At 53.9% G+C, this 27,998-nt stretch overlaps 12 protein-coding genes across 12 annotated transcripts; 6 read left to right on the plus strand and 6 right to left on the minus strand.

Moving 5' to 3' along the window:
- Positions 1 to 875: 875 nt before the first annotated feature.
- On the plus strand, positions 876 to 1,664 carry CC84DRAFT_1176839 (uncharacterized protein; the record flags this gene model as incomplete). Its single annotated transcript, XM_018180246.1, has 1 exon — positions 876 to 1,664. One exon carries the CDS (start codon positions 876 to 878, stop codon positions 1,662 to 1,664), a length of 789 nt encoding a protein of 262 aa, XP_018035016.1.
- A 1,852-nt stretch (positions 1,665 to 3,516) lies between these two features.
- Positions 3,517 to 5,265, plus strand: CC84DRAFT_1187656 (amidohydrolase family protein-like protein; the record flags this gene model as incomplete). The annotated part of the gene is made up of 2 exons (XM_018180943.1): positions 3,517 to 4,553; positions 4,650 to 5,265. The coding sequence occupies 2 exons, from the start codon at positions 3,517 to 3,519 to the stop codon at positions 5,263 to 5,265; spliced, it is 1,653 nt and encodes a 550-aa protein (XP_018035017.1).
- On the minus strand, positions 5,195 to 8,042 carry CC84DRAFT_800078 (uncharacterized protein). The gene is made up of 6 exons (XM_018187456.1): positions 7,739 to 8,042; positions 7,610 to 7,681; positions 7,126 to 7,554; positions 6,857 to 7,072; positions 6,547 to 6,809; positions 5,195 to 6,500 (listed from the first exon to the last, which is right to left on the minus strand). The coding sequence occupies exons 1-6, from the start codon at positions 7,882 to 7,884 to the stop codon at positions 5,563 to 5,565; spliced, it is 2,064 nt and encodes a 687-aa protein (XP_018035018.1). The 5' UTR covers positions 7,885 to 8,042; the 3' UTR covers positions 5,195 to 5,562.
- Positions 8,043 to 8,936: 894 nt separating this feature from the next.
- CC84DRAFT_800097 (DUF74-domain-containing protein) lies at positions 8,937 to 9,722 on the minus strand. Its single transcript, XM_018187457.1, has one exon. The coding sequence runs from the start codon at positions 9,529 to 9,531 to the stop codon at positions 9,103 to 9,105; it is 429 nt and encodes a 142-aa protein (XP_018035019.1). The 5' UTR covers positions 9,532 to 9,722; the 3' UTR covers positions 8,937 to 9,102.
- A 1,234-nt stretch (positions 9,723 to 10,956) lies between these two features.
- Positions 10,957 to 11,610, plus strand: CC84DRAFT_1055564 (uncharacterized protein; the record flags this gene model as incomplete). Its single annotated transcript, XM_018173536.1, has 1 exon — positions 10,957 to 11,610. A coding segment is annotated over one exon (654 nt), but the record flags the coding sequence as incomplete, so codon positions are not given.
- A 1,459-nt stretch (positions 11,611 to 13,069) lies between these two features.
- On the plus strand, positions 13,070 to 13,933 carry CC84DRAFT_1176844 (uncharacterized protein; the record flags this gene model as incomplete). Its single annotated transcript, XM_018180247.1, has 1 exon — positions 13,070 to 13,933. The coding sequence occupies one exon, from the start codon at positions 13,070 to 13,072 to the stop codon at positions 13,931 to 13,933; it is 864 nt and encodes a 287-aa protein (XP_018035021.1).
- Positions 13,934 to 14,472: 539 nt separating this feature from the next.
- On the minus strand, positions 14,473 to 15,954 carry CC84DRAFT_1147406 (putative amino acid transporter; the record flags this gene model as incomplete). The annotated part of the gene is made up of 4 exons (XM_018176592.1): positions 14,473 to 15,290; positions 15,341 to 15,532; positions 15,583 to 15,844; positions 15,895 to 15,954. 4 exons carry the CDS (start codon positions 15,952 to 15,954, stop codon positions 14,473 to 14,475), a joined length of 1,332 nt encoding a protein of 443 aa, XP_018035022.1.
- A 2,743-nt stretch (positions 15,955 to 18,697) lies between these two features.
- On the minus strand, positions 18,698 to 19,394 carry CC84DRAFT_1176846 (uncharacterized protein; the record flags this gene model as incomplete). The annotated part of the gene is made up of 2 exons (XM_018180248.1): positions 18,698 to 19,067; positions 19,171 to 19,394. The coding sequence occupies 2 exons, from the start codon at positions 19,392 to 19,394 to the stop codon at positions 18,698 to 18,700; spliced, it is 594 nt and encodes a 197-aa protein (XP_018035023.1).
- Positions 19,395 to 20,596: 1,202 nt separating this feature from the next.
- On the minus strand, positions 20,597 to 21,491 carry CC84DRAFT_1218089 (uncharacterized protein; the record flags this gene model as incomplete). The annotated part of the gene is made up of 2 exons (XM_018182962.1): positions 20,597 to 21,228; positions 21,275 to 21,491. 2 exons carry the CDS (start codon positions 21,489 to 21,491, stop codon positions 20,597 to 20,599), a joined length of 849 nt encoding a protein of 282 aa, XP_018035024.1.
- A 1,203-nt stretch (positions 21,492 to 22,694) lies between these two features.
- CC84DRAFT_1187661 (ATP-dependent RNA helicase fal1) lies at positions 22,695 to 23,987 on the minus strand (the record flags this gene model as incomplete). Its single annotated transcript, XM_018180945.1, has 3 exons — positions 22,695 to 22,753; positions 22,802 to 23,656; positions 23,702 to 23,987. The coding sequence occupies 3 exons, from the start codon at positions 23,985 to 23,987 to the stop codon at positions 22,695 to 22,697; spliced, it is 1,200 nt and encodes a 399-aa protein (XP_018035025.1).
- Positions 23,988 to 24,084: 97 nt separating this feature from the next.
- CC84DRAFT_800118 (uncharacterized protein) lies at positions 24,085 to 25,876 on the plus strand. Its single transcript, XM_018187458.1, has one exon. The coding sequence runs from the start codon at positions 24,237 to 24,239 to the stop codon at positions 25,734 to 25,736; it is 1,500 nt and encodes a 499-aa protein (XP_018035026.1). The 5' UTR covers positions 24,085 to 24,236; the 3' UTR covers positions 25,737 to 25,876.
- CC84DRAFT_1246923 (uncharacterized protein) lies at positions 25,877 to 27,998 on the plus strand (the record flags this gene model as incomplete). Its single annotated transcript, XM_018184216.1, has 5 exons — positions 25,877 to 26,704; positions 27,127 to 27,170; positions 27,303 to 27,442; positions 27,550 to 27,737; positions 27,794 to 27,998. Exons 1-5 carry the CDS (start codon positions 26,370 to 26,372, stop codon positions 27,996 to 27,998), a joined length of 912 nt encoding a protein of 303 aa, XP_018035027.1. The 5' UTR covers positions 25,877 to 26,369.

Here is a 27,998-nt window from a genome sequence, read left to right on the forward strand (position 1 = left end):
TGTGAGTCTAGTGTGGCGACTTTGGTAATTGATCGGTCATTCTATATATCCTACCAGCCATAGACCCTGCCTACCTAAGTATTTCCGAAACGGTCGAAATCGGCTTTTCAGGAATAAAATTGCACGGCAGTGATAAAAGTTGGTACCCAAGTTCAACGCCCCCGCCCATCCATAGTTAGGAATTCAACACTTAACGAACCACTACTGCCAATAGCACGGCCATCAGCGCCACGTGGCCACGTGTGCAACCTATCGAGATTTTTTGGCGTTATTACGGTAACATGTGGGGTTCTTCGGAGCCGAAGAAAACTGAACCCTATGGGATGGAAGCATCCGTGGGTGTGCCCGTGGTGTGAGTCACGTGTGAACCATGGTTTTGGGACAAAGTCGTCTCAACCATCCCAATCTGTGTTCTAGGCTCGAGAAGAACAATTAATCTGATGGAAACAGAGAGAAAATAAGGACACAGATTGTAAATTGCACGGGGCTTGCTGCTACTCATTATCCCTTCACCACGGTCTACAGAACAACACACTTCTGATTAGCAAGCCATACTCCGGAATCGGCCGACAAGCCTACAGGTTGTAAGTACCTGCGACGAAGGAAATTCAGACTCTGACGACTGCCGCATTAACCAAATCAGAAATTTCCTGGTGCAGTTAGAGCCAACTCCTCCTTCCGGCTCGGGTTTCATTGATGTTGGTAGGACCTTAAATCCCGATAAACACCGAGACGAACAAAATCAGCTCCTACACCCCGTACTCATCAAGTTCTATCAGATACGACATTCGACCTACATCAAGCGAAACACTTGGCGAAATAAAGGACGCAATAGAATCCACCAGCTGGAGAACCAGTGTTACAACACAGACATAATGCACACGTTGCAGGATGGACTCAAACAATCTCTGCATATTTTCCCTGCTGAGATACGACTACGGATGTACGAATATATGACTCCACCCATAGATTCGCGCCTTGCAGATTGGAGAGGGTTGTTCATGTCATGCAAGCAGTTTCACTACGAGATGAAAGACGAATTTCTACGAAGCATGGCGAGATATCTGGATCAGATTAGGGAACAGTGGATCAAATCCCACGTTGCGCCTTTACAAATCACCAAGCTCACGCAAAGTTCCGACATCGGAAGGATATCCGTCGCGATACCCAACTCGTACTTCCGGTCTCTAGATGGTCAATTCCCAGCTACACGGGTACTTTCCAAGGCCATAATTCCCCTGCTCCAGCTAGGAGTCATACGACTTACCTTTACGAGATATGAAGACGATGAGGAAATGAAGCATAAGGGGCCCGTAATGCCGGAAGGCCCGCTGGCAGACTTCATGAGTGACTTGAGGCGCCTTATGGATCCTAAGGTCGGCAACCTAGGCAAATTTGACGACAAAAACGAATCGATACGCACACCAGGTAGTGTCATCGACAGAATCACCTTTGAATGGGGATTCTATGGAGAAATTCTGCATTGGTGTGCCAAAGAGTACGTCTCGGATAGAACTATCGAGCTTATGAGGCCACATATTTGTGGCCCACCAACTGGTGTTACATGGATTCGTCGCCCTTATACGTGGTATGGCCAAGTCCAGGCAGAGTTCTGGAGCGATACGGGCGACTTGAAACGAAGGAGTCGGTCTCAACGACTATGAGATCTCTTCGCAGCACCTGGCTAGGGGAAGACTCTCTAGCTAAACTTGGCACGTGGACCAAAACTTTCACCGTACTTTTTGGAAAACGGTGCCTGTACGTTGACATAATGTAAGCTAAGAAACAGAGCCCAGATTTGGACTATATAAACACTTCGATAACTTTCCCTCATAACAATCATCACATCGCACGCTTCCCATCGACAATCCCTCCGATTGAATTGCGCTCATGCCGAACATTTGCAAAGTTCCCAGTCCTCTATTTCGGCCTTCAAGATGGACCATTCCAGGACCAGGTTCCTGGATCTTGTGGCTGAGATCCGGGTGATGGTGTACTCCCACATCTCGCCCCCGCTCACCGATCATCTCGACTTCGCGATGAAAGGCCTCATGCTGTCATACAACAGGATCAAGGCCGAGATGGAGGACGCCATGGTCGAAAACATGAACAAGTATCTCGACGAGATGAAGGAGTAGACTGAGACCTACGGAACGACTCTCCACGTCTCCACGCCGTCCACTATTCTCGAGGTCAAGAAGGGCATCGCCGTGGCAATTCCCGGCTCTTTCTTTCAAGAAGTTACGAAACGCCACACCTCAAGATTTGGAATACGGTACCAAAGACTTCCCCAGACGCGTTTTCCGGTCTTGCTTCTACACCTGCTCCCACTTCACGTCGACAACATCACGCTAAAGATCAGTCAGGATGTTCCTGAGGACTGGACCGATCCGGCAGCCAGGGGCTTCATAACTACAATCTACGGGATGCTTGGGATCAACAAGATCATGCCGCTCGACAACGGCGAACGGCACGAAGTCCCCGATGGGTGCTTGTGTGCTGACTCCCTGACGATCGAAGGCACATGGGCGCACGCGGGGATGCGCGAGGCCTTATTCAAGGGAGAGGAAGATGACTATTGGGTCGAGCAGAGGGAAGAGCATACCAGCGCTACCGGCTCGGATGCGCGCAAGACTTGGCATCGCTTGTGTGAATTCGGATGGATACTGGAGCATGACGACAGGCAGTCACCGTATCAACACCAATGGCTGCTACACCATGATGACGATATACACGCCCAGATCGAGGAAGTTTCGCTAGAGATCTGCCCAGCCGTCACTAGATTACTATTGAGTTATCAGATGCTTGTCGACATGACTACTGACGGAATATCACGGGTGCGAAACACAGATGCTTACGGCAGCATGAGTTCGAGCGCAGGACGAAGGCACAGATACACCCGCTCAAATTTAACTCTGTCATTCACGTGGATTTTATTGTCCTTTCAAAGACCGCCAACCACGCGTTGTGGGCGGTGGGACAGAAGCATGCGCGTTCTGTCCAAGGTATAGCGTCCGTCCATTTCGGTTTGCTTCCAATCTACAGGAAGCCTCGTAGACTTATAAGAAGTATGAAGCGGCAAACCGGTTTTCATTTCGTATTTTCGTGATAATTGAATTATTTAACCAAGGATCCTCTGTGTTCAACTGGCTATGCTTTCTATCATGGACGTTTTCTATGCCCGGGTCAAGTATGGTGAATTGGTGAGTCGCAATGACAACGCTAATTTGCTTGTATTTGTTCGATCTTCGAGCCGCGGCCACAGGAATTTCAAATGAATTAAAGGTGAGACACCTTGTTAAGAGACAGAGCTGGTAGAGGATTGAGATCACTGGGAGGCGGCCTATGAAAGATTTCATCAACCTTGTGGACACTGTTGTAGATCGCTCCAGAGTCAAAAGGAAGTCGGATGTATCTCGGCGACACCCCTCCGGTATCGCTCCCAAATCGATATCATCAGATAAGATTAGGCCCCCACCTTACACGACATATGTCTGTCATCCCACAACAATAAACATGGCAGTCCCTCTCGTCTTCACCAACGCCCGCCTCTTCACTGGCGCGGGCCCCTCCACTACTAACTCCACCGAACCCACTACCCTTGTCGTACAAGATGGCAAAATCGCATTCGTCGGCACGCCTGATGCCCCCGCGTTCAACACCTACGCCCATGCCCCCGCCACCGACCTGAACGGCGCATACATACTCCCCGGCTTCATAGATGCGCACACGCACTTTCTCCTACTAGGCCAGTCCCTCGCAAAAGTGCAGCTAGATGGATGCAAAGACCTGGCGGACATCCGCGCGCGCATCAGCGCCTATGTCGCGCAACACCCAGAGAAAGAGAGGGTGCTGTGCAGCGGGTGGATGCACAGCATGACGGGCGGCGTAGCGCTCGCGTCGATGCTGGACGACCTCACCGACAAGCCTGTGTACATCGACTCTAAGGACCTGCATTCGTGCTGGTGCAACAGCGCTGCGCTGAGGGAGATGGGCGTGGAGGACATGCCGGACCCGGACGGCGGGAGGATCGAGAGGGATGGGGAGGGCAATGCGAGCGGGCTGCTCAGCGAGGCCTGCGTGCTACTCATCGTGTGGCCGCATCTCGCGCGCGTGCTCAGCACCGAGGAGAAGCTCGCGAGCCTGCGTGCGGCGATAAAGGCGTACCATGCCGTTGGCGTCACGGGCGCCATTGACATGGCCATGGACGACAACGCGTGGGCAGCGCTCCTCGCGCTCCGCGATGCAGAAGGCGGGAGCCTCCCTATCCGCATTGCAGCACACTGGTGCATCAATCCTGGCACCAGCGAGGCCGACCGCCTCGCTCAAGTCGACCGCGCAATCGAGCTCGCAGGCCAGTACAACAGCACCACGTCCCCTGACCTCCGAGTAGTGGGCATAAAGCTCATCTGCGACGGCGTAATAGATGCCTGCACCGCCGCCCTCTCAGAGCCCTACACCACCAATGTCGCCTCCCCGGATCCCATCTGGACGCCCGCCATGCTCGCTCCCGTCGTAGCCAAAGCCTCCTCCGCAAGCCTCCAATGCGCACTGTACGTACAATCTCAGTAGCAGTGCAAACTCACCGTCTCCCCCCACAAAACCAGCTACACCAATCCCATCCCTGGCTAACCAACTGACACCCCCAGCCATGCAATCGGCGACCTCGCCGTCTCCAACGCCATCACCGCCCTCCGCACCCACGCCACACCACACCTCCGCCACCGCATCGAGCACCTCGAACTCACCTCCCCCGCCTCCGCCGCCCTCCTCGGCGCCCTCAACATCACAGCCTCCATCCAGCCCGTCCACGCCGACCCCGCCATCCTGCGCGCCTGGCCCGCTCTCCTCGGCCCCGCCCGCCTCGCCCGTGCCTTCGCCTACGCCGACTTCGCCGCCCACGGCGCCGTCCTCGCCCTGGGCAGCGACGCCCCGACCGCCCCGCACCCCCCGCTGGCAAACTTGTACGTCGCGACGACGCGGAAGAGTGCGCGGGACCCGGCCGCCCGCGATGCGCCGGTGAACGAGGGGTTTAAGCTGGGAATCGCGCAGGCGGTAACGGCGGCGACGCGGGGCGCGGCGTATAGCTGTTTTGCGGAGGAGCGGGTGGGCACGCTTGAGGTGGGCAAGGAGGCGGATTTTGTGGTTGTCGAGATGCGGTTCGAGGCTGAGGAGCTGCTGAGGGCGCGGGTGCTGCAGACGTGGTTTGGCGGCCAGAAGGTGTTTGCTGCTGAGAAGGTGGGGGATGGGCGGACGGAGATGTGAGTGAGGGTCTATGGGGAGGTGTGGGTTCGTTCGCAGAGCAGTGTACCCAAATATGGGCACAGGATACATGGAGATGCACGGGCGGATGATATGCCCGTGTCCGAGTCCGACCGGCCGACGGACGAGACCCCCAAACAAGGTAATGCTGATGCAAAGAGAGCAGCCTCGGGCACAAGCAGCGGGACGCATGGCGTGAACCTCCTGTAATCGAACAAGTGGATATAAGCCTCAACTGTAGCCCTCGGCAACCTCGACCATTGGTATCATGCACAATCTCCAACTCCATTCGCCCTCCTCTCACGATCCACCAAGCCCCCAATCCCCCTCACTCGGCGAACTCGCCGCATTCATGCCGCCATATCCCTGGCTCACATCCACCAGCCAACTCATATCCTCCATCGGCACCGCAAACAACGTGTCCCAGCCCGGCGCGCTCATCAAGTCTGGGAACGCTATCGATGGAACACTGCCGAACTGTGAGGTCGTGTACGATCCCATCGGCATCATGCCTACGCTCGTTGACGCCTCGAAACCCGCGTCTGGTAGCGGGACGGGTGCGAGTTGAGAGTTCAGGTTTTGGAGGGGCTGCTGGTGGGAGAACGTCGCCGAGAGCGGGACCTGCGAGGGTTGCTGCAAGTGTGCATGTGGTAGTGGGGTGGCCGGCATGGGGGAGGGCTGGGTGGAAGATGCGTAAGAAGAGGGCGTGCTGTACGACGGCGCCTGCGCGTGCGGCGGTGAGCCATTGTACTGCCTGCCGCCCGCGTGCCGCGCACCTGGCGAGTGCGCGTCTGTCGCGCGCGTCATTTTCTCGTACCAGTTCTGGATCTTGCGCGTGCGCTGCTCGTAGTGGTAGAAGATGTCCTTGTGCTTGTCTCCTCCGCCTGAGCGGCCGACGAGGGCGCCGATGCGTAGGGCGAGATGCCGGAATATGTGGTCGATGTTCAAACGGTGTCGGAGATCTCTGGTTTGCGCTTCTACGGCGGGTGTCCTGCTCACGATCGCGAACTTGGCGGCTTGAGTGACACCAAAGGACAGCTGGACCCACTCCTGGTTGGTGAGCGCCATTTCGGACTTTGGTGGCAGCCAGAGGTACAGGTCGAGGAAAGCTTTGGCTCCTTCAAGTCCTTCCGAGAGAATGTTAAGATGCATTGCGGGTGACTGTTGGAGGTTGCGCTCGAAAAAGGCGACCTGGAAGAGAAACAACTTTGCAGTGTGGAACTGCATGAACAGAAGATCTGAGGCGGTTAGTAACTAATAAGACATGAGGGAGGCATGACTGACGACTATCGCTAACTTCAACGCTCAAGAAGGCTCGAAATTCTTCTAGCTGCGATCGTACACGCATGTATGCATCTTCTGCCTCGGCCTCTGACCCAGGGCTCTTGGCGAGTGTTTCTATGTTCTCGATGATCTTCTGCAGTCGTATAACGTGGTAAAGATCCTTGTCGGTGCGATATTCGGCCCTCTGGCCCAAAGCTAAGCACCCATCTTCGATGGTTTGTGTACAGGGGTATGTGTTCATCTTGTCTAGTAACTTGGATATCCTGTGGATGATTAGACAGACTCTAGGGTCAGGGAGATCAAGCCCTACGTCGAGGAAATGTAGAAGATGCCCGCAGACGCACGCTGCTCTTCGGGACCCCACGTCTGCGTCCCTGGCATGCCAGCCACGAGAGGATCGCGCTTATCCTCGTACCGCCGGGGCACCTGCACGACAGGCTTGCGGTCCAAGCGCATATCCACTGCTATCGAAATCGCCAGCTGCAGATACTGTGTGAAGTATTTTGAGCGCCCGTGGTACTGGTTCCTGGGCGGGGTCAGCAGTGTGCGTGGCCTCGACGTGGGCTGGACGAGCCGTACCATGCCAACACCACCATCAAGCCTTGCAAGTATTCCAGCTTCAAGCAGTCGTCTCCGCCGTATAGGACCTTGTCGGTGACCATGGTCTTGAACCTGTTGCCCAGCTTTTCCTGGGCTGCCAGGTCGTGGAAGCTCGCGACCGACAGCACGGCGAGGAACAGGAATGGCTTCTCATGGCGCAGGCTGGCTCCAGTCTCGGTGGGCGGGATGATTATGAAGGGGAAGTGCGGCATCATCTCCGACTTGTAGAGCTCCACGAGGGTGTCGGCCCTCTCCATCGGGAGGATGTCCTCGTCGACCACATCGCCATCGGAGGGCGGGCTCGGGTGGGCGGAGAGCGAGGCTTCGGGCAGCGGCTGCTGGACCTTGTACGAGGGCGTCTTGATGCGCAGCAGGTCCTGGACCTGTGCCTCGAGGGCTTGTATGCGGCTGGGAGGGCTGTCAGCGATGGCGCAGTGCGGGCGCAGAGGGCGGGGCGTCATACGAGTCGCGCTTCGCAGAGTTGTCGCGCCGCTTTGCCGGGCGGAAGACGCATTGCTTCCCCAGTCGCGCGCACCTGCCGCCCGAGTTAGCACCGCTGCCCTGGATATATACATGTCGCCGGGGAGTGCACCTGTCGCATATGTCGCCGCGCTGCGTCCGGTCGCATCGGATCTTCAGCGAGAAGCAGTTCTGGCACGTCTTGGAGAGCAGCACGTCGCCGCTCGGCGTTCTCAGTCGCCCGCCATCTTCATGCTCTGGAGACGGAGCGAGTGACATGGCCGCGGCGTGGTCGAGCGGGCGCGGTAGCAGGGACACTCATGGGAGTAGGCCGACTGTAGGCTGGCCCGGGCGCTGGCTGCACGATTGCTTTGGAGGATCTAGCACGCGGCAAGCTTCACGAGACGATGTCCATCCCAGGCATCGGCGACGTGTGGTGGCCGACAATGAGGGTGCTACATGCTGCGAATGAGCGCGTTGTCGGACAGCTTGCTTACGGCCCGCGCGCTGCTAAGCTAGCTGCATGTCCTACCGCAGCAGGTAGGCCCTTCGAAGTGTACAAACGCTGCGCACATCCTAGGCTAGGGGCGTATATATCAGCACAAGTTGTTTCCCCTCATCCTCTCCTTAGCCCAAAGCCCTCCGCGATTTTGTTCCGGCTCTGCAAAGTTCATGCACGCAACGGGGGCGCAGAGCTGCGGGGCAACCTGGCCCCCACCGCCGTTAGATGATGCCGCACTGCCGAACCTAGCACTGAGTAGCGGCGTGTGCTGACCACTGCAAATTGAAGGCCTTGCCCCTGCACAACTGACAGGGCTCGTCTTTATGCGCTGCGATTTGGTGAGCCTCCTCGCGAAGAAGAGACACTGCACACTATGACACTGTCGGCCTCCAGGGTACCCTCTCCGCTCTCCCACTCGAGCGTAGTTTCCATCAAAGCATTCCCTCTTCCAAGAGCGTTGCCTGACTGCACAAGCAACACAAGCTGTAAAAGGGGGTCTCGCGCGAGTACATGTATGATCGTGGTACAAGCTGTGCGATCCGAAATCTCGGATCGAAGAAAAGTGTCGTGCCCTGAGTACGCGATCCAGCTTGTCAGCCGAAACCTGAGTCGCTAACCCAACCAGCTTGATATGCCACCATTCAGGTGAAGATAATGATAACATTGAAAACCTTGATTATATGTGTTTTACATCGCATTACGCACTGCTGGCCTTGGTCAGGTCAAGCTTCGGGTATCACAAATCCATCCCGAATGCACCCAGCTGGAAGAGTTGCTTCCTTTGAACGATTCCGCTGTTTTGCCCACCAAACGCCTCGAACGCCGTCGTCGCCAAATGTTTCCTGCTCGCACTGCGGCAGTCGTAGTCGTCATGTCGTAATTGTCCATGTCCAGATGGATGCTCAGGTGTGGGAATCGTCTTCCACGTCTTCAAAAGTGGCGTCTCGTTGTGTGGGGCCTACGTAGCACCCAGAGTCTCGGAAGGGATCTTCTAGTCACGCTTTCTCTTTCTCTATGTATACCGCAGTGCCGTACACGCTGATCTGCGCGAACCCAAGGACCTCGCTTTCGCCGAATCCCATGCCAATGATGGCGTTCCCGCCGCGTGAGATGCAGTCTCTGATCATGCGCTCACTGGCTTGGTCGCGCGCGTTGTAGATCATATGGGTGAGACTCTTCGCTTCACTCCCATTGCCCATAGATTTGAGGAAGGCTTTTGTGTCCTTGCGCGCTACGGTTGTGAGGCCGTGTACCATGCCGTGGACTTTGACAATGCGATAGCCGGGAAGCGTGGCTGTCGTGGCTGTCAAAACAGAAGAGGTGCGGCAGTGCGGTTCTGTTTCCGGCTGCGCAGGCTCCGGTCGGATTTGTGGGTTTGTGTTTTGACGCGGGAGCATCATGGTGGAGCGGCGGTTGGTCAACATTGTGTCGTCTGACGATGAAGGGGATGCAATTGATTGAACAAGATGCTGTGAGAAGGAAGAATTGCGAGTAGACGGTTGGATTACAAGTCAAGACGTGCGCAAGAGACAACGAAGTGTGATCTGGAAACCTGGGCGAGCGCGGCATGCTTAGCTATAACAGAGTTGCCAGGCGATGTCGTATGCGGCGTATAGCATCTTGAAACGTGACGGGATAATGCCTCGCGACGGGCAGCCTCGAGGCGAACTGCAGACATTTTCTTGCCGCGAGCGGAGCGAACGGCGTTGTTTCTTTTCCAAGGCTCACGAACAGAACAGGAATTCGTCCAATTCGCATCGTGGTTCCATAGAGAGAGGCAGACGTTCGCGCGGAGCGGAGCGGCGCTCATGGTATGCTGCGTGTTTCAGGCAAGTGGACCCGAACGCTGTGACAGTGGTGTTGGCCATCGACGTCGCGTACTACGCAAGAGGTTTGACGATGCGACCTGATACCCCGGGTGACGTTTTTCATCACAGTTGATGGTTGCTGAGGGTGTAGAGGCATGTCGAAGGGGTACCGCCAAGAGACGGCTGCGCGTGTGGTCTCAACATGATCGTCCAGGAACACATCAATGCTCATGCACTGACGAGGCGTTCCCAAGGCTGTCTTGTTGAGCTTGACAGTCTGGAAGGTTTTCGAAAGTCGAGACGCTGAATTTGCGACAATAGAGAGCGGAGAAAGCGGAAGCCGCGCGTCGTTGATTTGTCCGCAAGTTGCTGCGGCCCACGTGACTGCGAGGCTTCCCATCATGTGTGTCCACTTCATCAGTGATCGCTATCTGCCGCTTGTTTCTATTATCTCGCCATCAACTCGCTGCGTGTATTCATGACGAGTTGCCCTTCTACCCACAGTCGCGAAAACCATCAATTAAACAGCTTCATTGAGAACCCGCCGCATAAGATGGCCATAATCCATTCAATTCCAAGCTGAGAACAGCACAAATGAAGACCGGTAGCAGTCCTCGACGAAATATGAGCGCATTCGCCTAATTTGCGGAAGGTCCCACCAGGCTGCACCTGCCTTCCGAGGTTTATCGAGAGCACTTGCTAGCAGCAATGCTTACTTCAGGAATGCAAATAAGTGGATGTGCTGAAGCATCTACCGGATCATCTTAGAGAGGCCACCGCAGTCTCCCATGTATCTACAGTATATCATTTTAATCAGTCTGTATGTGTATCTGGACGCAGCAAGTCAGCTGACGAGGGGTATTTGTGATCGCCATGATTGGTGCCTGGCTAGTCTCACGCTGAACACCCAAGTTCTCGCACGAGAATTATCTTAGCCCTTTTCTCATCGACTGCGCCCTACTAGCGCGTTGCTTATAGTATTATAGATTGCACGAGATCGAATAAAATACGATCAGGACACGAAGATTACAGACCGACAGTATGGCACCAAAGACTCTCGTAGACTTCCCGGACGAACTACTTCTCCAGCTCCCGGTGCACATGCACAACATTGAAGACTTCAAAAACGCCTCTTCGACTTGCAGGCGCTTGCACAATGTGTTCGCAGACACTCTGCCAAAGACTATCCTACGATTAGCGTCGGGCTCAGCCCCCACCTTCTTCTCCCCGCATCCGTACTTCCTCGTCCTCGCTGTAGCGCGTCAGATAGCTACCTGGGCAGTTGCGAATGATTCAGAAAGACAAACACGTGTCGAGCGCCTCATGGAAGCCTTTCGTGGTGGCATGAAAGGCCTTTTGTCCTTGGCACTACGGGATGATGTCGAGGACGTAGGCCTGACCATGGATGATGTAAGGAGAATGTATGAAGCAAGGTTCAGTATCCTTAATCCACTAAACGCAACGATGGATGCCATGATCGGGGATGAGTGGTATAAGCAACCTGATTTCTGGTATGGTGGAGCTGAAGATGCGTTCACACTGTACACCGACGTTTCGAGTGCGACTTATCAATTGCTCACCTACGGAGAGCTCTTCGGCTCCTCTATGGCGTCTTACCTAGAACCGGCCGACAGGCGGAAGCCCGGTCTGGGCATAGAGACAAGGATTGAATTCATCAAATACTGCATTCCAGACTGGATATGCGGACCAAACTCGAGCCGCCACGATGGTTTTAAGATGTTGGCTGTAGGCCCCTACGCTGAGGGTGCGAAGGACGATCCGAACGCAGAAAAGGTCAATGGGAACCAAACAGCGTTGGCACATCTTGTTGGCGGCGCTATGTTTGAGGGTATATTGTGGAAGAGAGCGTGGCGACGGGTGCTTATCGCAGCTGGGGCGGAAGATAATGAGGATAGGAAGTGGCCGAAGACGTGGATCAGGAGACTCCAAAGGATCGAGTTCCGTAAGCAGAGCAGCACCGTTGCAAGGGAAATTTCGAATTTTGCTGAGCGAAATGATGAGGCAGCAAATGACCCGACCGGGACCAGAGTTGGGGATGCTCAGGGCGACACAGCTGCGCAAGAAGAGCCTGAGCAGGGACAAGTAGAACAGGTGCAAGAGGAAGACGATGATCAAGACGACGACAACGACAACGACAATGCTGAGGGTGAGGACGATGAGGATGAATCTTCGGAGGAAGAACAAGACTGGGTATACTCGTCCGCCTCTGACTCTGATCCAGTGAATGTAGACGGCTCTCCCGATGACTGGCGCTTCACCCTGTTCTGGAATGCCCTGACACAAGTAGGTGGCCTGCAAACAATGGAAATGGTAGCGCAATTTAAGGGGCGCGAGGAGAATCGAGACGCAGCTATGAAGCACGAATGGAAAGCTCATATCTTGCGGCTCCGGGACCAAGTACTTGCGCTTCAGGACGATGATGAGCCTGGGTTCAAGAAATTCGGAAAGAGGAGGAAGTTGAGGGTGTCTGAGGCGCCGAATCTGGGGGCGGAATTATATTGGTGCTGTGCGGGGATGTGGAATGGTTTTTGAGGATGAAGATTACACTGACACTACACTGATGCGGCAGGCTAAGAGTGAGAGTAGGGAGCTCGAATAATCAAACCCAGGGTTATGGCTGAGATCACAATAAAATAGAATTTATAGTTGATGATTCTGGTACGGTGCTCTTTTCTGGCTGGGGACAATTTCACATCTGGATGTCCGAAAGAGTACCAGAACAAGTGCAGAAATAACGTTTGCTAGTCCAAACGATTTGATACAGTCTATTCGCTCTTTGATTCTGTAAATCAATTCAAGTCACTACCGTAACCCCAAGAGTGACTGACGTCATTGCCGATCCTCACGCGCTACGGCACCGCTGAGCCGAGACCTTGACAACAAGCTTCATAATACCAATCTTAACTGACACATGAGACCTATCAATGCTAATCGTTCTGGCAGTGCCTCGCTGGATACGATGTATTGTGAGGATTTGGAGTCTACCTGCGAATCACACTCGCAAACATCCTCACTTGGTCGTGGCAAAACCAAGACACCGCTTCATGGCTTAGTGCCAAGCTATGCCTGGTCAAAGCCACTCTTTATAGACGTATAGGCACATGTACCAGTGGAATTGTCATCTCAATACACAATGTCGCTGAACCGTATCCTCAACATCCTGATTTTCATTGCAACAGTGGTCTCTGCATGGAGCCCCAGCGATCATCAATGCAGGTATTCTTCGCTCTGTCTAACCTCGTTCTACTGGTGCGACCCCACAGGCAAGTCCTGCAGCTACCCTGACGATGTCTATCCGCAGCGGAAACCTTGGCCCAACGAGTCCCGCTTCGGCTTCCCGACGCTCATTTGGGAAACTATCTACCAGCTCACATGGCGTACCGAAGTGGACGACTATCCTGTGACAGTATGGTGGTGGATGTTGGACGCCAACATGACTGGTCTTGGTGACCGAAGACCAGGCGTTCCGGAATACGTAGTTTGGGAGTTTAGTGAGTCTACACTCTACACGCAAACCGACATGTCGAATGAACTCAGATCTGATACAACAATAGATGTGACCGACGGCACCAGCCTCACCTTCTCCCCTAGCTCAGCCCTCTTTCCCAACCCCCTGGCCCCAACCCTAAACTTCACCCAAGCCATCGGCCTCGCGACGGGCCAAACGTTCATATCCATTTCGCAGTACGGCTCCGACCGCGCCAATAGCACCGACTTCTCGCGCGAAATTGGCCGCACAGACAGTCTAGGTGACAACACACAGACATTCCACGTCGCGCCGGAATGGTCGAAAGCGGCGATTGACTTTGCGCGGAGCGAGGAGACGGAGAAATGGGAGCGCAAGCTCGCGCTTGGTGTGGGTCTCGGTGTTGGGCTGAGCGTACTGGTCACGTACTTGGTTACTTGGGGGGCGGCGCAATGGTGGGCGAGGAGAGAGACGAGGAAGTATGGCGATGAGAAGGGTTTAGGTGCAAGGAGATGGTGGATTGGATTTTGAGGGTGGGTGGGTAGCTTTTCCGATTTCGGTGAAAATACAGACGGTGGGTTTATGATGCGGATGGGTTAGGCAATGGCACATTGGTCATTGGAAGTAGTGGGCACTGTAGACTGTACTGTCGATAAGGCGGACGGAAAATAAGAGGCAACATCGGAGGGGAACGTGATGATTCCTTCGTCCTTAGAAACTATGCGGTGACAAGGTCGTGAGACACTATATTAGGTATGGATTGGAATTCGGTGACGGGCTGAGCAAGTTTCAGTGCTAATCATGTTGATATGTAATTAACAGAGAAGCTAAAGTGCATCCTCGCAAGATAATCCAGATGCGATGCATCTACCTACAAGAAGGCACGCAGGCTCAGTGCGTATTTACAGAACGCCTTGATTCTATTTCTACATGTACGCGTAGTCGTGTCGTGTAACTTGTACATGCTCCTTGTCTACAATGGAACTCCTTACCACAGGTGTTGATCAACCGTCGAGCTGACATTATGCAGAGAAGTAGTTCAATATACATAAAAGAAGAACGATGGGTATTTAGTGGCCTCCACCGGCGGAGTTGGAGTTGTCCGCACACGACCATGCTCCGGAGCTCCCACTCTTGTAGTCGTCGATGATCTGGACGATTGCAGCATATGATCCTGCAACCATAATGAAGGTACCAATAAGAATGACGAAGAGACTGATCGCGACACCGGCCATCCACCTGAAATTCCTGGAGCGGCCCTTGTAGTTGTCGTACAACCACATCATACCCAGCGGCTGTAGCGACATGAAGGTGGCGAGCAAGGCTCCGACCAACGAGATCAAACTTCCGAAGTTGGGCACCGCGGAGCAGATAATGTAGGCCACGATGGTGACGCCGAGAGTGCAAGATAGCCACGTCGTCCAATGTACCTTCGAGTTAGAGACAAGATGCTTGGAACCCTTCAAAAGGCGGAGGAAGATGTACTTGGCCGGGAAATGGCTAACAAGACAGGTCGAGACGATAAGGCCGGGGAGCCCAAGACCGTAGCAAACGCGCTTGAGGAGAGGTCCAGCGGACCCCAGAGCTGGAGAAGCGACGAATGAGCCGCAAAAATAGTAAACTACAATCCCAACGATCAGATATACAACGGTCATTGTACCTTGACATGTGAACATGGCCTTGTTATAATCCTTTGGTTCTCGCATTTCAGAGATGATAGCGAAGAAGCCCGGAGTTCCAGCATAGGCGAAGATGAAACCGTTGATGGCGCTCATCGCTTCGATGAAAGTCGGATTGCCCACAAGTTTGTAATCAGATTGGTATACGCCAGTCTGCGGTGCAGCTGCAGGTCGTCCCTGTACACCCACGGCGATGGTTAGGGTTAACACTATGTAAGTCAGTGGCCGCATCAGCTGCACACATGGATGAACAACTTACGCGCAACAAGAATGGAAATGACGCCAATCCAAGCGAGCCACGAGATCTTGCCCAGTGTCCGGATGCTGGAGGTCAGGAAGCCGAGGATTGCAGCAACGACCACGAAGACTGCGGTACAAGTGCCGTGCAACGACATGGCGTTGAAAGCCGTGGAAATCCCTGAATATCCTGCTGCCGCGACGCAGATCCACCCTAGCGCAACGTTAGATACGGACGCAGGATGAAGTAAGGTCCGGACATACATAGCAAGAACAAGACCATGAACACCTCTCTTCCAATCTTTCCAAAAAGTTTTTCGCCTACATCAACGATACTGTAGACATCGGGGTGTCGCTCCTTGAATCGTCCGACCACGTAGTTGCCCCAGGTAATCATACCTCCAGCCGTCAACAAGCAAATCACTCCCGGGACGAGACCCAGAGCATCGAAAGCAGAGGGGATGGAGAGTACACCGAGACCGATCTGCGTCTTGATCATGATAACAACGGTCCCCATCCAGCCAACCTGGTCAAATCAACTGCTGCAATGCCATGAGATATTCCAAGGGTTCGTACATTGCGGTAATTGGGTCCGTCTTCTGTGATCTCGCCAAAGACGTCATCACTGATGCTCATACGCCGCCTGCTGCCATGTCCAATGCTGAACACGCTTCCTCGTCGGCGCGTCTCCGTGGGCTTAAGGTTGTCAACCTCGTCTGTCTTCACGGCATGTTGCTCAACGTCATCCCACTTCGGTTCGTATGACATGGCGCAAAATTTTGTGTCAAAAATTCAATTCATGGGCAGTAAGGTCAACAAGAGACAGGAGAAGGTGAGTGTCGTGTGCTTCAACTGGAAACAGACTACAACATATAGCAAAATCAGAGTAGTACATGGATATGGGGTAGACAACGCTTGTACGTAATTTCTGGGCTCGCAGAGCAGCGTCTAGGCGATACTTACGTAGTCGGCCCACCATCACGACCGTAAGTAAGCGTTGTGGACGATCTTCGCAGAGCGCTAATGTACCTATCGTATGCACGGGGCAATTCTGTGCCCTAGCGGGGTCCCCGTTCGGTCCCTCTCGGTCGTTCTAAAAGTTCATTTTGCTTGCTTGCTCTCGAGGACCAGTCGCACGACGTGCCGATATTATCGGTAACGGACTCGACCTTTGCACTGTATATGTGCCCCAGGCGCAACGACGTCATTCTTAAGAAAGACACGAAAAACCTACCACAGAGATCGAAGCGTGTCTTTCAACGGTGCATGGTTTCCTGTCAAAGCCCTGCTGTGTTAAAGTAGCGCAAGTGTAACCTCGACTTCGAGATAATACCAACATGTGACACTACATAGGTAGTGAAAAGCAATGCTTATTGGAGGATCGGATACTTTGCTAGGACCATTGAGATCCGGGGAAGGCTGCACATATTCGCGCAGAGCGGTAATTAGCGCCACGCGCAGCTAGTGACTAGGCGGCCGTGAATGCGGCTCCAACAAGAGTGACTGGGCGGCCGATTCACTTGTGGGGATAGCGCGAAGAGGAGGCTCTTGCAAGATTGGATGGATCGTGCTCCCGCTTTGAGTTGACCTTCGTTTTACTCACATTATTCGCACGTACGTAAACTACCATCGCTAACGCAAGCTAGCCTGGTTGACACTGATGAGCATCTCGTCATTTGGGTGTCAAATAACTTCTCATCTGCGCATGCATTGCCACCGGTTTTCACATCAAACAACTCACGAAGCTTTCAGGTTTCGGTATTTAACAAGGCCAGTGCAGAGCGCGGTAGGTGATTCCGCGTGCGGAATAGTTACCATAGACTGCGATGGCACAGACTCCAGGCGGCCTGCTCTAACCAAATCAAGGGCTTCGACGTAAAATAACCCTCGGAAACCTCAGTACCTCGAGGCACCTTTGAACCTTTGTCTTTCGGGCTACTTTCCTACAGCAAGGCAAACTCTAGGTTCAGATACTATTCTCTCTTGGGGAAGCTCATCCGGTGCAGCGGGAGCGGTCCACCGACCCCGGATTTTAAGGCTTAGCTCTGCCAAAAACCAAAAAACGTTGAGACGCGGCAACGTGGAGAAGACACTTCTGGACCTGCCCTAAGCCCCGCAGTACTCGGAGTCGTCCGAGATCTGCATGACTCGCGTGAAATGCGCGTCAAGTACTGTATTTCCAAAGACTAGGGTCGCCAGAAATTTCAACCATCAAGATAATGCGCCGGAACGTCTAGCCGCAATGGGTGTCGATCGCAAAAACAAAAGAAAAAGAAGATCAAGTCAGGGTGAGAACTGCGGTTAGATTTGTGTGCACTGAATATTCCACGTCTGGATACTTTGCGACGAGAGCACAGCAGCTTACTCACCAGGAAGAAGGCAAGTCGGGCGACATCCGTGGTCCATGTTTGCATTCACAGTCTCGAGATGAAGGGTTTACACCTTTAAAAGTCTTGGGAATGAGGCATTAACCCAGCATACATGCTTTATTCCCTCTCACACTGCATGATCGATGAGAGCAAGTACCGGTCACTTGAACCACCCCTAGAGGCTACACTGACGGACTAGGAACTATGGGATGGGCCTTTCTAATAATAACGATGATCAGATCGCATTAGGTGATCTTGCATCGGGGCGCTCAGCGGCAACCGCTCGCGACGCTTGTTCGCGCGCAGCTTAATCCACCTCCGTGATCCTCCTTTCTGGATCCAAACTCGATCTTCTGTACGATTCAGACCCTCCCTAACCTGCTGTGGTTGGATTGCGTCTTGGGTAGCTTTATGCGCCTTTTCATGTGCAAAGTCTCACAGCCACACCATTTTCCAAGTTGAAGCTGAACTCCTGGAACTGCAAAAATATCCTTCCAGAGACGAAATATTGTGTAGATTGCGACTTGTCCTCTGCTATGCGCGGAAATTTGTGGACATGACGTTCATGATAGAGCTACTTTGGCTACTTAGCAACCAAAGAGGTTCCCGCCTTCACCTTGAGACTGTACCTGGCAGATTTGCGGCTCTGACTGCTCTTCCTCGTTGACACAAGCAATTCTTGTGGCTTTCTGAGCAGGAGGAAACTCATGGCATGGGGCTATTCATGCTAGGTCAGTGCAGGGATAGTGGATGCGGAGCAGGGTGTGAATCATGGAACTGCAACAGCCTCTTCGTCTGCAGTCGCATTTCACATCACATCCGCGACAGCGCGAATACCGCACAAGCTGTCGCGCTTCGAATGTGACGGAATTGATATCGAGACTTCGTCTACTTGAGACCTCCCAAAACGCCTTCAATTTGCCCTAGGTTTTCCTGCACCGATTCCATACCATAGGCATGCATCAACTTCCTCTCAACCCACGCCTTTTTCACACGAACCCGTCAGAGCCCTATTGATTAACGCTCCTCATCACCCTGTCGAAGCTCCTCCAAAACCCCTCCGTCTCTAACCCCTCCATGATTTCAATCAAGTCGCCCAACTCATCCACCACATCCCAAAACACCTCTCCCTCGTCGCCCAAGCCCATGATCATTTTCCAAATCTCCTCCTCGTCGAATGTTCCACGGGTCTCGCAGAAAGAATCATATGCTTCCTGTACCTGGTCGAGCGTGGAAGCCATTCTGATGCCGAGCTGGCGCATGGCGGTACGGTCGTTGCGAGCATGAGCACGGTTGAAGGCCCAGATGAGATCGGGGAGCGAGATTCTGGTCATACGGTCGGAAGCGTTGTTGATGAGGGAGGAGAGCGCGGTAAGATACCTGGAACGTATAAGAGGTTAGTGGCGGCGAAGACTACTTTGAGAAAATGTATCGTCCATCTAAGGTCGTCCGAAAGAAACAGATACACATGGCGAAGTCTTACTCTTTGGGATTTACGCTCTTCATAGGAGTCACGGAAGGCATATTGCTAGGCCAAAGCAAGGAATGACGTCGATGATCGAGCGACGGTCGCCGCTGGCGCGTGGATGGCTGCGGGTCGGGCATTGAGCGTCGCTTGGTCGCAGAAGTTCGGCGCTGAAGCTTGGACGGATGTCGCTGTGTTTTGGCTTGCTGTCGCAGCAAAGGCAAAGAGTGCGATTGCGACATGGCGCCTGGCGGTGGATACGGGTTGGGTGAAGAAGTAGGTTTGTTGACAGCGTGGTTATGTTAAATGTTATCGCCCATCGAGGTGCGTGGACGCTGCGCAGCTACCATGATAATTGGTGAGAGACTGATGCCTTCACTTTTCTCGCTCGATACTAATTCAACCCGTATGGTAAGCCCCACTTACTTCACAACTATCAGAGCGCAAGTCACAGGCTTATACAGAGTTGGTCGAGATTTGTTCAAATGCTTACAATCATTCAATCAATTCTGTCAACGTATATACAACCTCTCAGTGCATTTTCACGCATAGCATACTCTGCTCGGCGACCAGAAACATCACCAGAACAACTCAGACATTCTGTCCAGGAACATGGCTCACTCATTGACATCTATTTATTTTCTGACATGCCTCAACAGCATTTAACCCTCAAGAATCACGGGACGTTCACTTTGACCGGCTTGTGAAGTAACCCACTATCTCTAAGTCCCACCACTACCGTACTTCCACATATCACCCCTCTACTGCTAATCAGACTCAAAATCTTCGTCACTTGAAGTCAGACCCATAAACTCCTTTGCCTTATGGAACCCCCAGCGCCTCCAGATACTGCCCCAGTCGCGAATCGCCGGGGTTATACTCCACAGGCTGCTCCATTGTCCACTCATTCGAGGGTACGCCCTCGGCGGGTGGTGGAGTGTTGAAGTTCATGGTGCGGTGCGGGTGCGATGGTGTGGAAAATGGTAAGCTGTTCGTATGCAGTGTGCGTGTAGGTAGCCAGGAAAGCAGGGGGGCCTGGGTGTCTTTATTCAGTGATAGAAATAGCGATGGTGTTCACATGACTTGGTGCCGTAGACAAATACAGGGGCTAATATGCACGCAGCGCGATACTCACGTAGTCTTCGCGCAGCAGCAGCTTTTCACGTCTTCCAGCTTATGCTTTGCGTGGTGAAGCGTCACAGACCTGGATTCCATAACACGCAGCAGACTAGATGATCCGTCGCCATGCATTGGAGAGCGCGGACGTTGAATGAGGATTTGCGACAACCTCAACTCGAATCACCAGAATCTGGTCATTGAGCGGCTGGCAGCTTCGTGCAAAACCTAGCCCGCACGCCCGACAAAAAGCACACGAGTATATTGGCACAAATTCAGATGCAGCGTGGCTTTGCTTAGAACGATCACTCTTCATTCCATTACCGATCTACCTGGCCAAGTGCACATGAATCAATGCACTTCCTCTTTTCTTATCCTCGCCCCAACTCGCCGCCGGCAGCTCCACCGGCGGGGCATAACTATTCCTCCCCATCTCGACCGCCGCCTCGCTCGCCCACATCTCTTTCTGCACCGTGCGCGTCGGGGGTACGATCGAACTCCGCGCCATCTCGCTCAGGGCGCGCTCCTGCGAGAGCTCGTAGGACGGCGGGTGCGGCAGGGGTTTGCCGGGCTGGGACTTGCGTTGGTGTAGGCAAAAGACGAGGAGAGCGATGAGGGCGGCGCAGATGGCGACGCTGCCGATGATGGCACCAATTATTGCGGGCGTATGAGAGGTGTCTGTGTTTTTGGTTGGAGGTGGGGTAGTAGTCGATTTAGATGAAGATGCTGAGGAGGTCGGAGATGGCGACGATGTTGATGATGAGGAGGACAAGGTGGAGGAAGGACTCGCCGCCACAGTCGGAAGCACAAGCGCGCTAGATGAGACCGAGTTTGGTTTGAAGCAGTTGTCGACGCTGTAGTAGATCCACGACGAGTTATAGCAGGCAGCAAGTTCGCCTACGATCTTGACGGGCGAGGAGCAAGCTTGCCCACTGTCGTCGTTTGGGCCATACAATGTGACTGCTCAAGTCAGATACACATCTTCTAGTACTTTATCGTGACATACCTGCACAACCAGGGTCCAGTTGTACGATCTGGAAAGCTTCGAGGCCGTTCTTGATTTTCAGCGCCGTACACACTCCATCTGGATACCCATTCTTTACTTCCAAGGGCTCGTGTGACGTCTTGCATTGGTCATCAATGAAAGTGGTGATCCCAGAACCTAAGATGCCGGATATGCAAGTTAGGAAGAGGATGGCCGTGGAAAACACGAAACCGAGCATGTTGGACCTTTCGTCAGAAGATGACCACAGCCTGCTTCTCAAGTGGAGAACGAGTTGACAGCAAAGTTTAATGAGGGGGGTTCACCAAGCCATTTGTAAGGAGTCCGGAAGATTAGAGCAGGACATTGGGCTGAAGCGCGCTGGTGCAAATGCGACAGGGTGCGGCAGAGCTGAACCCGAACCGCTATTCTGGTAACCGTGCAGTGGTTAACCCCATGCTCCGTTTACGACAGCAACCATAATATTACATCAGGCCAGTGGACGGAAGATCCCATTTAGGGTGTCGTGGCGCGCGGTGGCATTAGATGGCAATATTTGATTGTGAACAATCTGAGCAGTCAGCTACACTCTGGGTCGCGCAATTATCCGTGTGTATTCACAGGTCAAAACTTGCTAGGTTGCCAGATCTTCATCTGCTCTTCTTCCGCCGTTGAGGGAAGGCAGTTGGCTCACACAATGACGCATCGCAATTGGCCAAAGCAGTGAACGGTGCAACTATCCGACCTCACTCGCACCTGTTTGGATACAAAACGGTGTTGCGGCCGCTCTGCTTGAGGCCAAAGTCCGCAGTGGAGCGTGGGGTCTAAGAGATATGAGGTGTGGTGACGATGTTGGAGGTTTCAGGTGAGACGGAGCCTCGCTTATGAAGCCGAGAGCGAAAGCTGATTGGTCGCGCGACTGCCTAGTGGCGTCCGTCCAAATTTGGGGGAGCAACATCGGAGTCCGTTAAATGTGTCGGCGGTAGATCTATCTGGAATCGTAGGGAGGTAAATTACTACACCAAATGGGTTTTGGCCGGTCGCACGACTCTTGTCAAGGCAAATCGTCAAATCCGGACGTCACAAGACTGCTCAGACCATAGGGTGAACCTGAGAGTAGCTGTATGAATCGGACCGATGAATTTGCGAGTTTACTGGCGTGCCAAAAGAGTTTAAATGAAGCCGCTGGTCTACATCGATTGTGTACAAGCTCGAGTTGGGGTATATTGATATGCAATTTTTGGTGATACTGTCCAAGTTCGGGTCAGTGCTTGTCAGGCTGGAGGAAGCAGTGGACACCTACTGAGTGGCTACAGAGCCCTTTCCTCCACGTTCATGCCTCGAAGCGGCATTTGCCCGACAATGCGCGCTGCTCGTGCCGGGTTTGGCAGCGGCTGAAAATCAACTGTATGTGCAGCTCCTAGAACGCCATAACTAAGCCTATCTAAGAAAGCAAGTCTGCAACGTTCATGGGCATCTCGTCGATCTGAGTCGAGTAGTATACTGCTTTTGTCAGCAAGGGTTCGTTTGATACACCTTGAATCCACTCACATTCGATGTCACGCAGAATGCGCACGTCTTCCTGGGTCACGAAATTGATAGCCACACCCTTGCGTCCGAAGCGGCCACTTCGGCCAATCCTGTGAATATAGTTCTCACGATTGGAAGGAAGGTCGTAGTTGATGACGAGGGACACTTGTTGGACATCGATACCGCGCGCCCAGACGTCTGTCGAGATAAGCACGCGCGAGTTCGCCTGACGGAAGTCCTGCATAATGCTGTCGCGTTCGCGTTGAGGCATATCTCCGTGCATTGAAGACACTGTGAAGTTGGCCTCGCGCATCTTGTCTGTGAGCCAGTCGACCTTGCGGCGCGTGTTGCAGAAAATGACGGCTTGTGTGATGGTGAGTGTATCGTAGAGATCGCATAGCGTGTCGAACTTCCACTCCTCCTTCTCAATGGCGATAAAGTATTGTTTGAGGCCTTCCAGCGTCAACTCGTCACGCTTGACGAGGATTCGCACGGGTTCCGTCATGAACTTGGTCGTCATCTCCAAAACGTCGTACGGAAGGGTGGCGGACACTACCACCACTTGCGTCGCAGGTGGCAGATAGCGGTACACGTCGTAGATTTGCTCACGGAAACCGCGGTTGAGGAGCTCGTCAGCCTCGTCCAGCACTAGCATCTTGATGTTGCGCGTTCGCAGGTTGCGACGACGAATCATGTCTGCCACACGACCTGGGGTTCCGGAGACGACGTGCTGGCCGTAGTCGAGCTTGCGGATGTCTTCGCCGACGTTGGTGCCGCCGATGCAAGCGTGACACTGCACGTTCATGTAGTCGCCGAGGCCCATGATGACCGACTGAATCTGCGTCGCCAGTTCGCGCGTGGGTGAAAGGACGAGCGCTGATATGCGTTAGATGAGTCTCGCAGCGGAGCGACCGCACGTACCCTGTGTCTCGCGCACAGCGGTGTCTATGACCTGCAGGATGGAGATGGAGAAAGTGGCCGTCTTTCCCGTGCCGGACTGTGCCTGGGCAATTGTGTCGCGGCCTTTGCAGATCTGCACAATGGCACGCGACTGCACGGCCGACGGCGACTCGTAGCCGTATGCGTAGATGCCGCGCAGCAGGTTCTCCTTCAGGTGCATGGCCTCGAAGGTGGGCGCCACGGTGACCTCCTTGGACGTGGAGAACTCCATCTTGTCGTCCATGTTGCGATCGATTGTTTCCGCCATGGTGGATGTGTGTTCGGGTGTGCGACCGGGTTGCGTGGGGTGGACGATGCGGCAGCGCTGCGGTGGAGAAACTTTGGAGCTTGGGCAGGCGCGTTGCGGAGGCCGGCGGAAGGTTGATCCGGACTTTTCTGGAGAGTCTTGGGAAGGCGCGACCGAGCGCGTCCAACATTGCTCAACCGGACGCCGCAGGTCTGCCTCACCTCACCAGCTCCCCGCCTGCACACTCACGTTGCCTAGGCGACCGTAGCCATGCTTCTCGAAGACCAGCGCAACATCCACGAGGAGCTCGAGCGCCTCGAGGATGCCATCGCGGACCGCCTGCTTGAGGACCCGCCGCATATCCGCGATCGCCTCGCGCGCGACCACGATGTCGCCCAGTTCCTTCGCCAGATTGAGGAACGTTCCGGGCGCCTCATGTCCATCTACCAAGACGCCGACGGCAAGCTGGACGACGAGGTCCGCAACCTGACTCTTGGTGACCCCATGGAGTCGTTCGCACGCGAGGTTTCCAACATCAAGGCATACCACAGCAAGTACACCAACATGCCTGTCGAAAACCTCGAAAAAGCCTACAAGCGCCGGTCGCCTGAGGACCACGCCCATTCCATCGCCACCATCGACTCCATGTTCACGGGCGAGGAAGGTTTCGGTCGCTTCTTCGACCTGACCACGCTGCATGAACAGTACCTAAACCTTCCTGTTCAGCAGCAAGCGCGCCGCCTGACCTACCTGCAGTATCTCGATGTCTTTGACGTCTTCACTCCGCCTCAAGCTACCATTCGTCGCGACCAGAAGATGTCTGAGTCGTATTTCCAGTACTTGAAGGCATTACAAGAGTATCTGGAGAGCTTCATGCGCCGCACAAAGCCGCTTGAGAATTTGGACAAACTGTTCGCCAACTTCGACAAGGAGTTCGAAGAGAAATGGGCCGACGACCAGATTCCAGGCTGGGAGAAGAACCCAACACAGGCCAGCCAGGCAGCCGGAGACGCCATGGAAGAAGGCATCTATTGTTCGGCATGCAAGAAGGGCTTCGCGAAAGAGTCGGTGTACGAGGCGCATTTGACCGGCAAGAAACACAAAAAGGCGGCGGCAGAGCTAGAATCGAGCACGACCGTTGCCACCACCAACGGCCCGGGTGGAGACATGAATCGATTCAAGGAGCGCGCCGTGGCAGAGCGGGAGTTCCGCATTCGCAGACTTGCTGCTGCGATGCAGACAGAGCGCGGCGATACCAAGGTTAACGTCGAGCGAAAGCAAGGCATGACGGAACGCGAACGGCAGCAAGAGCTGGAACAGCTGTACTCAGAGGCCCCAGAGACGGCGAATGGTGGCAACGACGAGGATGACGATGAAGATGGCGAGGACAAGATCTACAATCCGCTCAAACTCCCGCTCGCCTGGGATGGCAAGCCTATTCCATTCTGGTTGTATAAACTCCACGGTCTCGGGGTCGAATTCCCTTGCGAAATTTGTGGCAACTACGTATGGATGGGTAGGCGGGCTTTTGACAAGCACTTCAATGAACCGCGTCACATCCACGGTCTGAGGTGTCTCGGCATCACGAACACGACTCTCTTCCGCGAAATCACAAGTATCGACGAGGCGCAGACCCTGTGGAGGAAGATTCAGCAAGACAAGAAGAAAGAGAAGGCGACTGTGGACAATGTGGTGCAAATGGAAGACTCCGAGGGCAACGTCATGCCTGAGAAGGTGTACAAGGATCTCGCGGCTCAGGGACTGGTGTGAAGGATTCACTTGATATTCGAAAGAATCGCCTGCGGATGACTCGCATACACAAAAGCCCTGCAGAAGTCCGGGCCATCATTGCAGACGGTGAAATGCCGCCTGTTCCATACACAAGGCGTGAACTACGGAGTTATGGCGCAAGTATACCCTGTGTGTCCTTCTCCCCCGATCCCTCGAACCTAGGTGGAGGGTCTTAAAGACGCGCTTGTGTTCCCCGCATGCATTATGTATCAGTCCAGGAGGGTTGGTCACGGGCAGCTAGCTTCATCTAAGACACTAGCTAAGATAAATCATTGTATATCATCATCGCTGTCGTCGCCAGCAAATACTGCGAATACCGCTGCTTCGAACGTGAAAAGCTGACGTGGAGCAGGTGCTGCCTACACTTTGTCTCCTTTCGGGGTTGCACAGCTTTTATCACGCAGAGCAGCAACACACGTGTTACTCGCCTCGTTCCAAACACCTGTAACTTGGTTGAAAACGCTCCATACATCCTACAACGAGTAATGCCCATCAAGACCAACGGAACCAAATGTACTGGACAACCCCAACATCCTCTCCCCCTCCCCACCTCCACTCCTCGCCCCTCACCAACTCACCAGCTGAATACATCAACGCCATCCGCGCCCTCGCATGCCTTACCACGCCCCTCTCCGCACAGCTTCTTCCCTCCTCCCCGTCTACACAGCCCTCCGCGCAGCACAAGTCCCCTCGCTGACGTACCTCTTCTCTCTGGACGAGCAAATCGCACACACGGAGCTAGAAGAGCTGTATGCTAGGATTGTGCTCTTGTGGCAGGAGATGCGGGGGCACTATGTGGAGTTTTGCTGTCTGTGTGCGGATTGGTGTGTTGGTGAGGTCTTGGGCTTCGTACGGGAGGTAGGGGAGAGTGCGAAGGTGTGGTGCGCGGGCGTAGGGAATGAGTGGGAGGATTTGGGGTGGTCGATGGAAGAAGAGCGGTTGATAAGGTTTGTCGGGGAAGGTGTAGGGGTGTTGCAAGAGGACGTGTGTTGAGAGATGGGCGATGGAGGACAAGGAGGTGGAGGGCGTGGGCAAGGGAGGCTGCTACTGGTGCATGGGGTTGTATCATGCCGGAACAGTCCGTCGCAATTGATATCAATATGCATGGTAACTTCCTGTGCCTTACATTCGTGCTGCTGATCATAGGTCCAACCTGGTGAACGGGCATCAAGCACGGCCGCCACTCGAAATGTCACCAATACAACGATTCGCGGTAGCGATGCATATGGTAATAGATATACAGATGGTGATGATGGCGCATGCTAGGTGACATAGCCGGTTCCCGTTGAGGTGATACCTTCGTTTCCATGCACAGCGTCGTGGGTTTGTAACTTGCAGGATGGTAATGACTAGCAAACATGTTGGGCAGTGCTACTAGTGAAGTTGCCGCATGTGAGGAGATGTCATTTTGCAGTAAGACGAAGCAGAGAGATCCCGTTCATCAATATCACGTATAAAGGGAGACTTGGTTGATTACGTTGCTAGCGATTACACTACCTCCGACTTTCTCGAAAGTTCGTTGAACTTGTATGTGGGTGTTGGCAGGGATTACGTGTATTAGCAGCGAACCCGTTGGCCAACACTTCCACTACACAAAATGCCTCGCCACACACAATAAAGTCCTCCTCTCCTACTACTCACAACCTGCAGCAACTTTCAGGATGCGTGTCTGCGTCTTTGTTCTAGTAAGAAAACCACCGAGTGCAAAGTGAATGGGTCTTCCTCGCTTTCACTCAGCCAAGACATATGCCGCCTTGTCTTGACTCACACTGACTTTGTGTTCGTAAATTAGGGCATCGCCGGCCTCTTCATCAGCCTCAGCCGCAGCACCCCCATCCGCGTCCCGCTCTCCGATGACGAGCCCGACGCTCTCGAGAAGCGCTCCGGCACTGACGGCCTCTGGACCTGGCAGAAGCCGCAGCCCGTCATTGGGAGGTACCCTGACGGAAGACTTATCTGTCGCATCGTGACGATGACTGCGTGAGTTCTTCCACTTTTCTAACCCCTCTTGTTCGCCACACGCTGATATCCTCTAGCGGCCACACCCAAGGCCCCTGCCCACCCGAAGTCGCGCCCGAAGCAGTCGCCAAGCTCCTCCATGCCCAGCATTGCAGGCAGCACTGCTGCATGGAGGACGGCGCGCCATGCGGCGAGAACTGGCATGTCCACGAGGGCTCCGCGTACAAGGACAAGCATACGTATACAAATGGCCATGGAGCCACTATCCACGATGATGATTAA

The sequence above is a fragment of the Paraphaeosphaeria sporulosa genome (assembly GCF_001642045.1).
Source record: "Paraphaeosphaeria sporulosa strain AP3s5-JAC2a unplaced genomic scaffold CC84scaffold_6, whole genome shotgun sequence".
NCBI classification, from domain to species: Eukaryota; Fungi; Ascomycota; class Dothideomycetes; order Pleosporales; family Didymosphaeriaceae; genus Paraphaeosphaeria; species Paraphaeosphaeria sporulosa.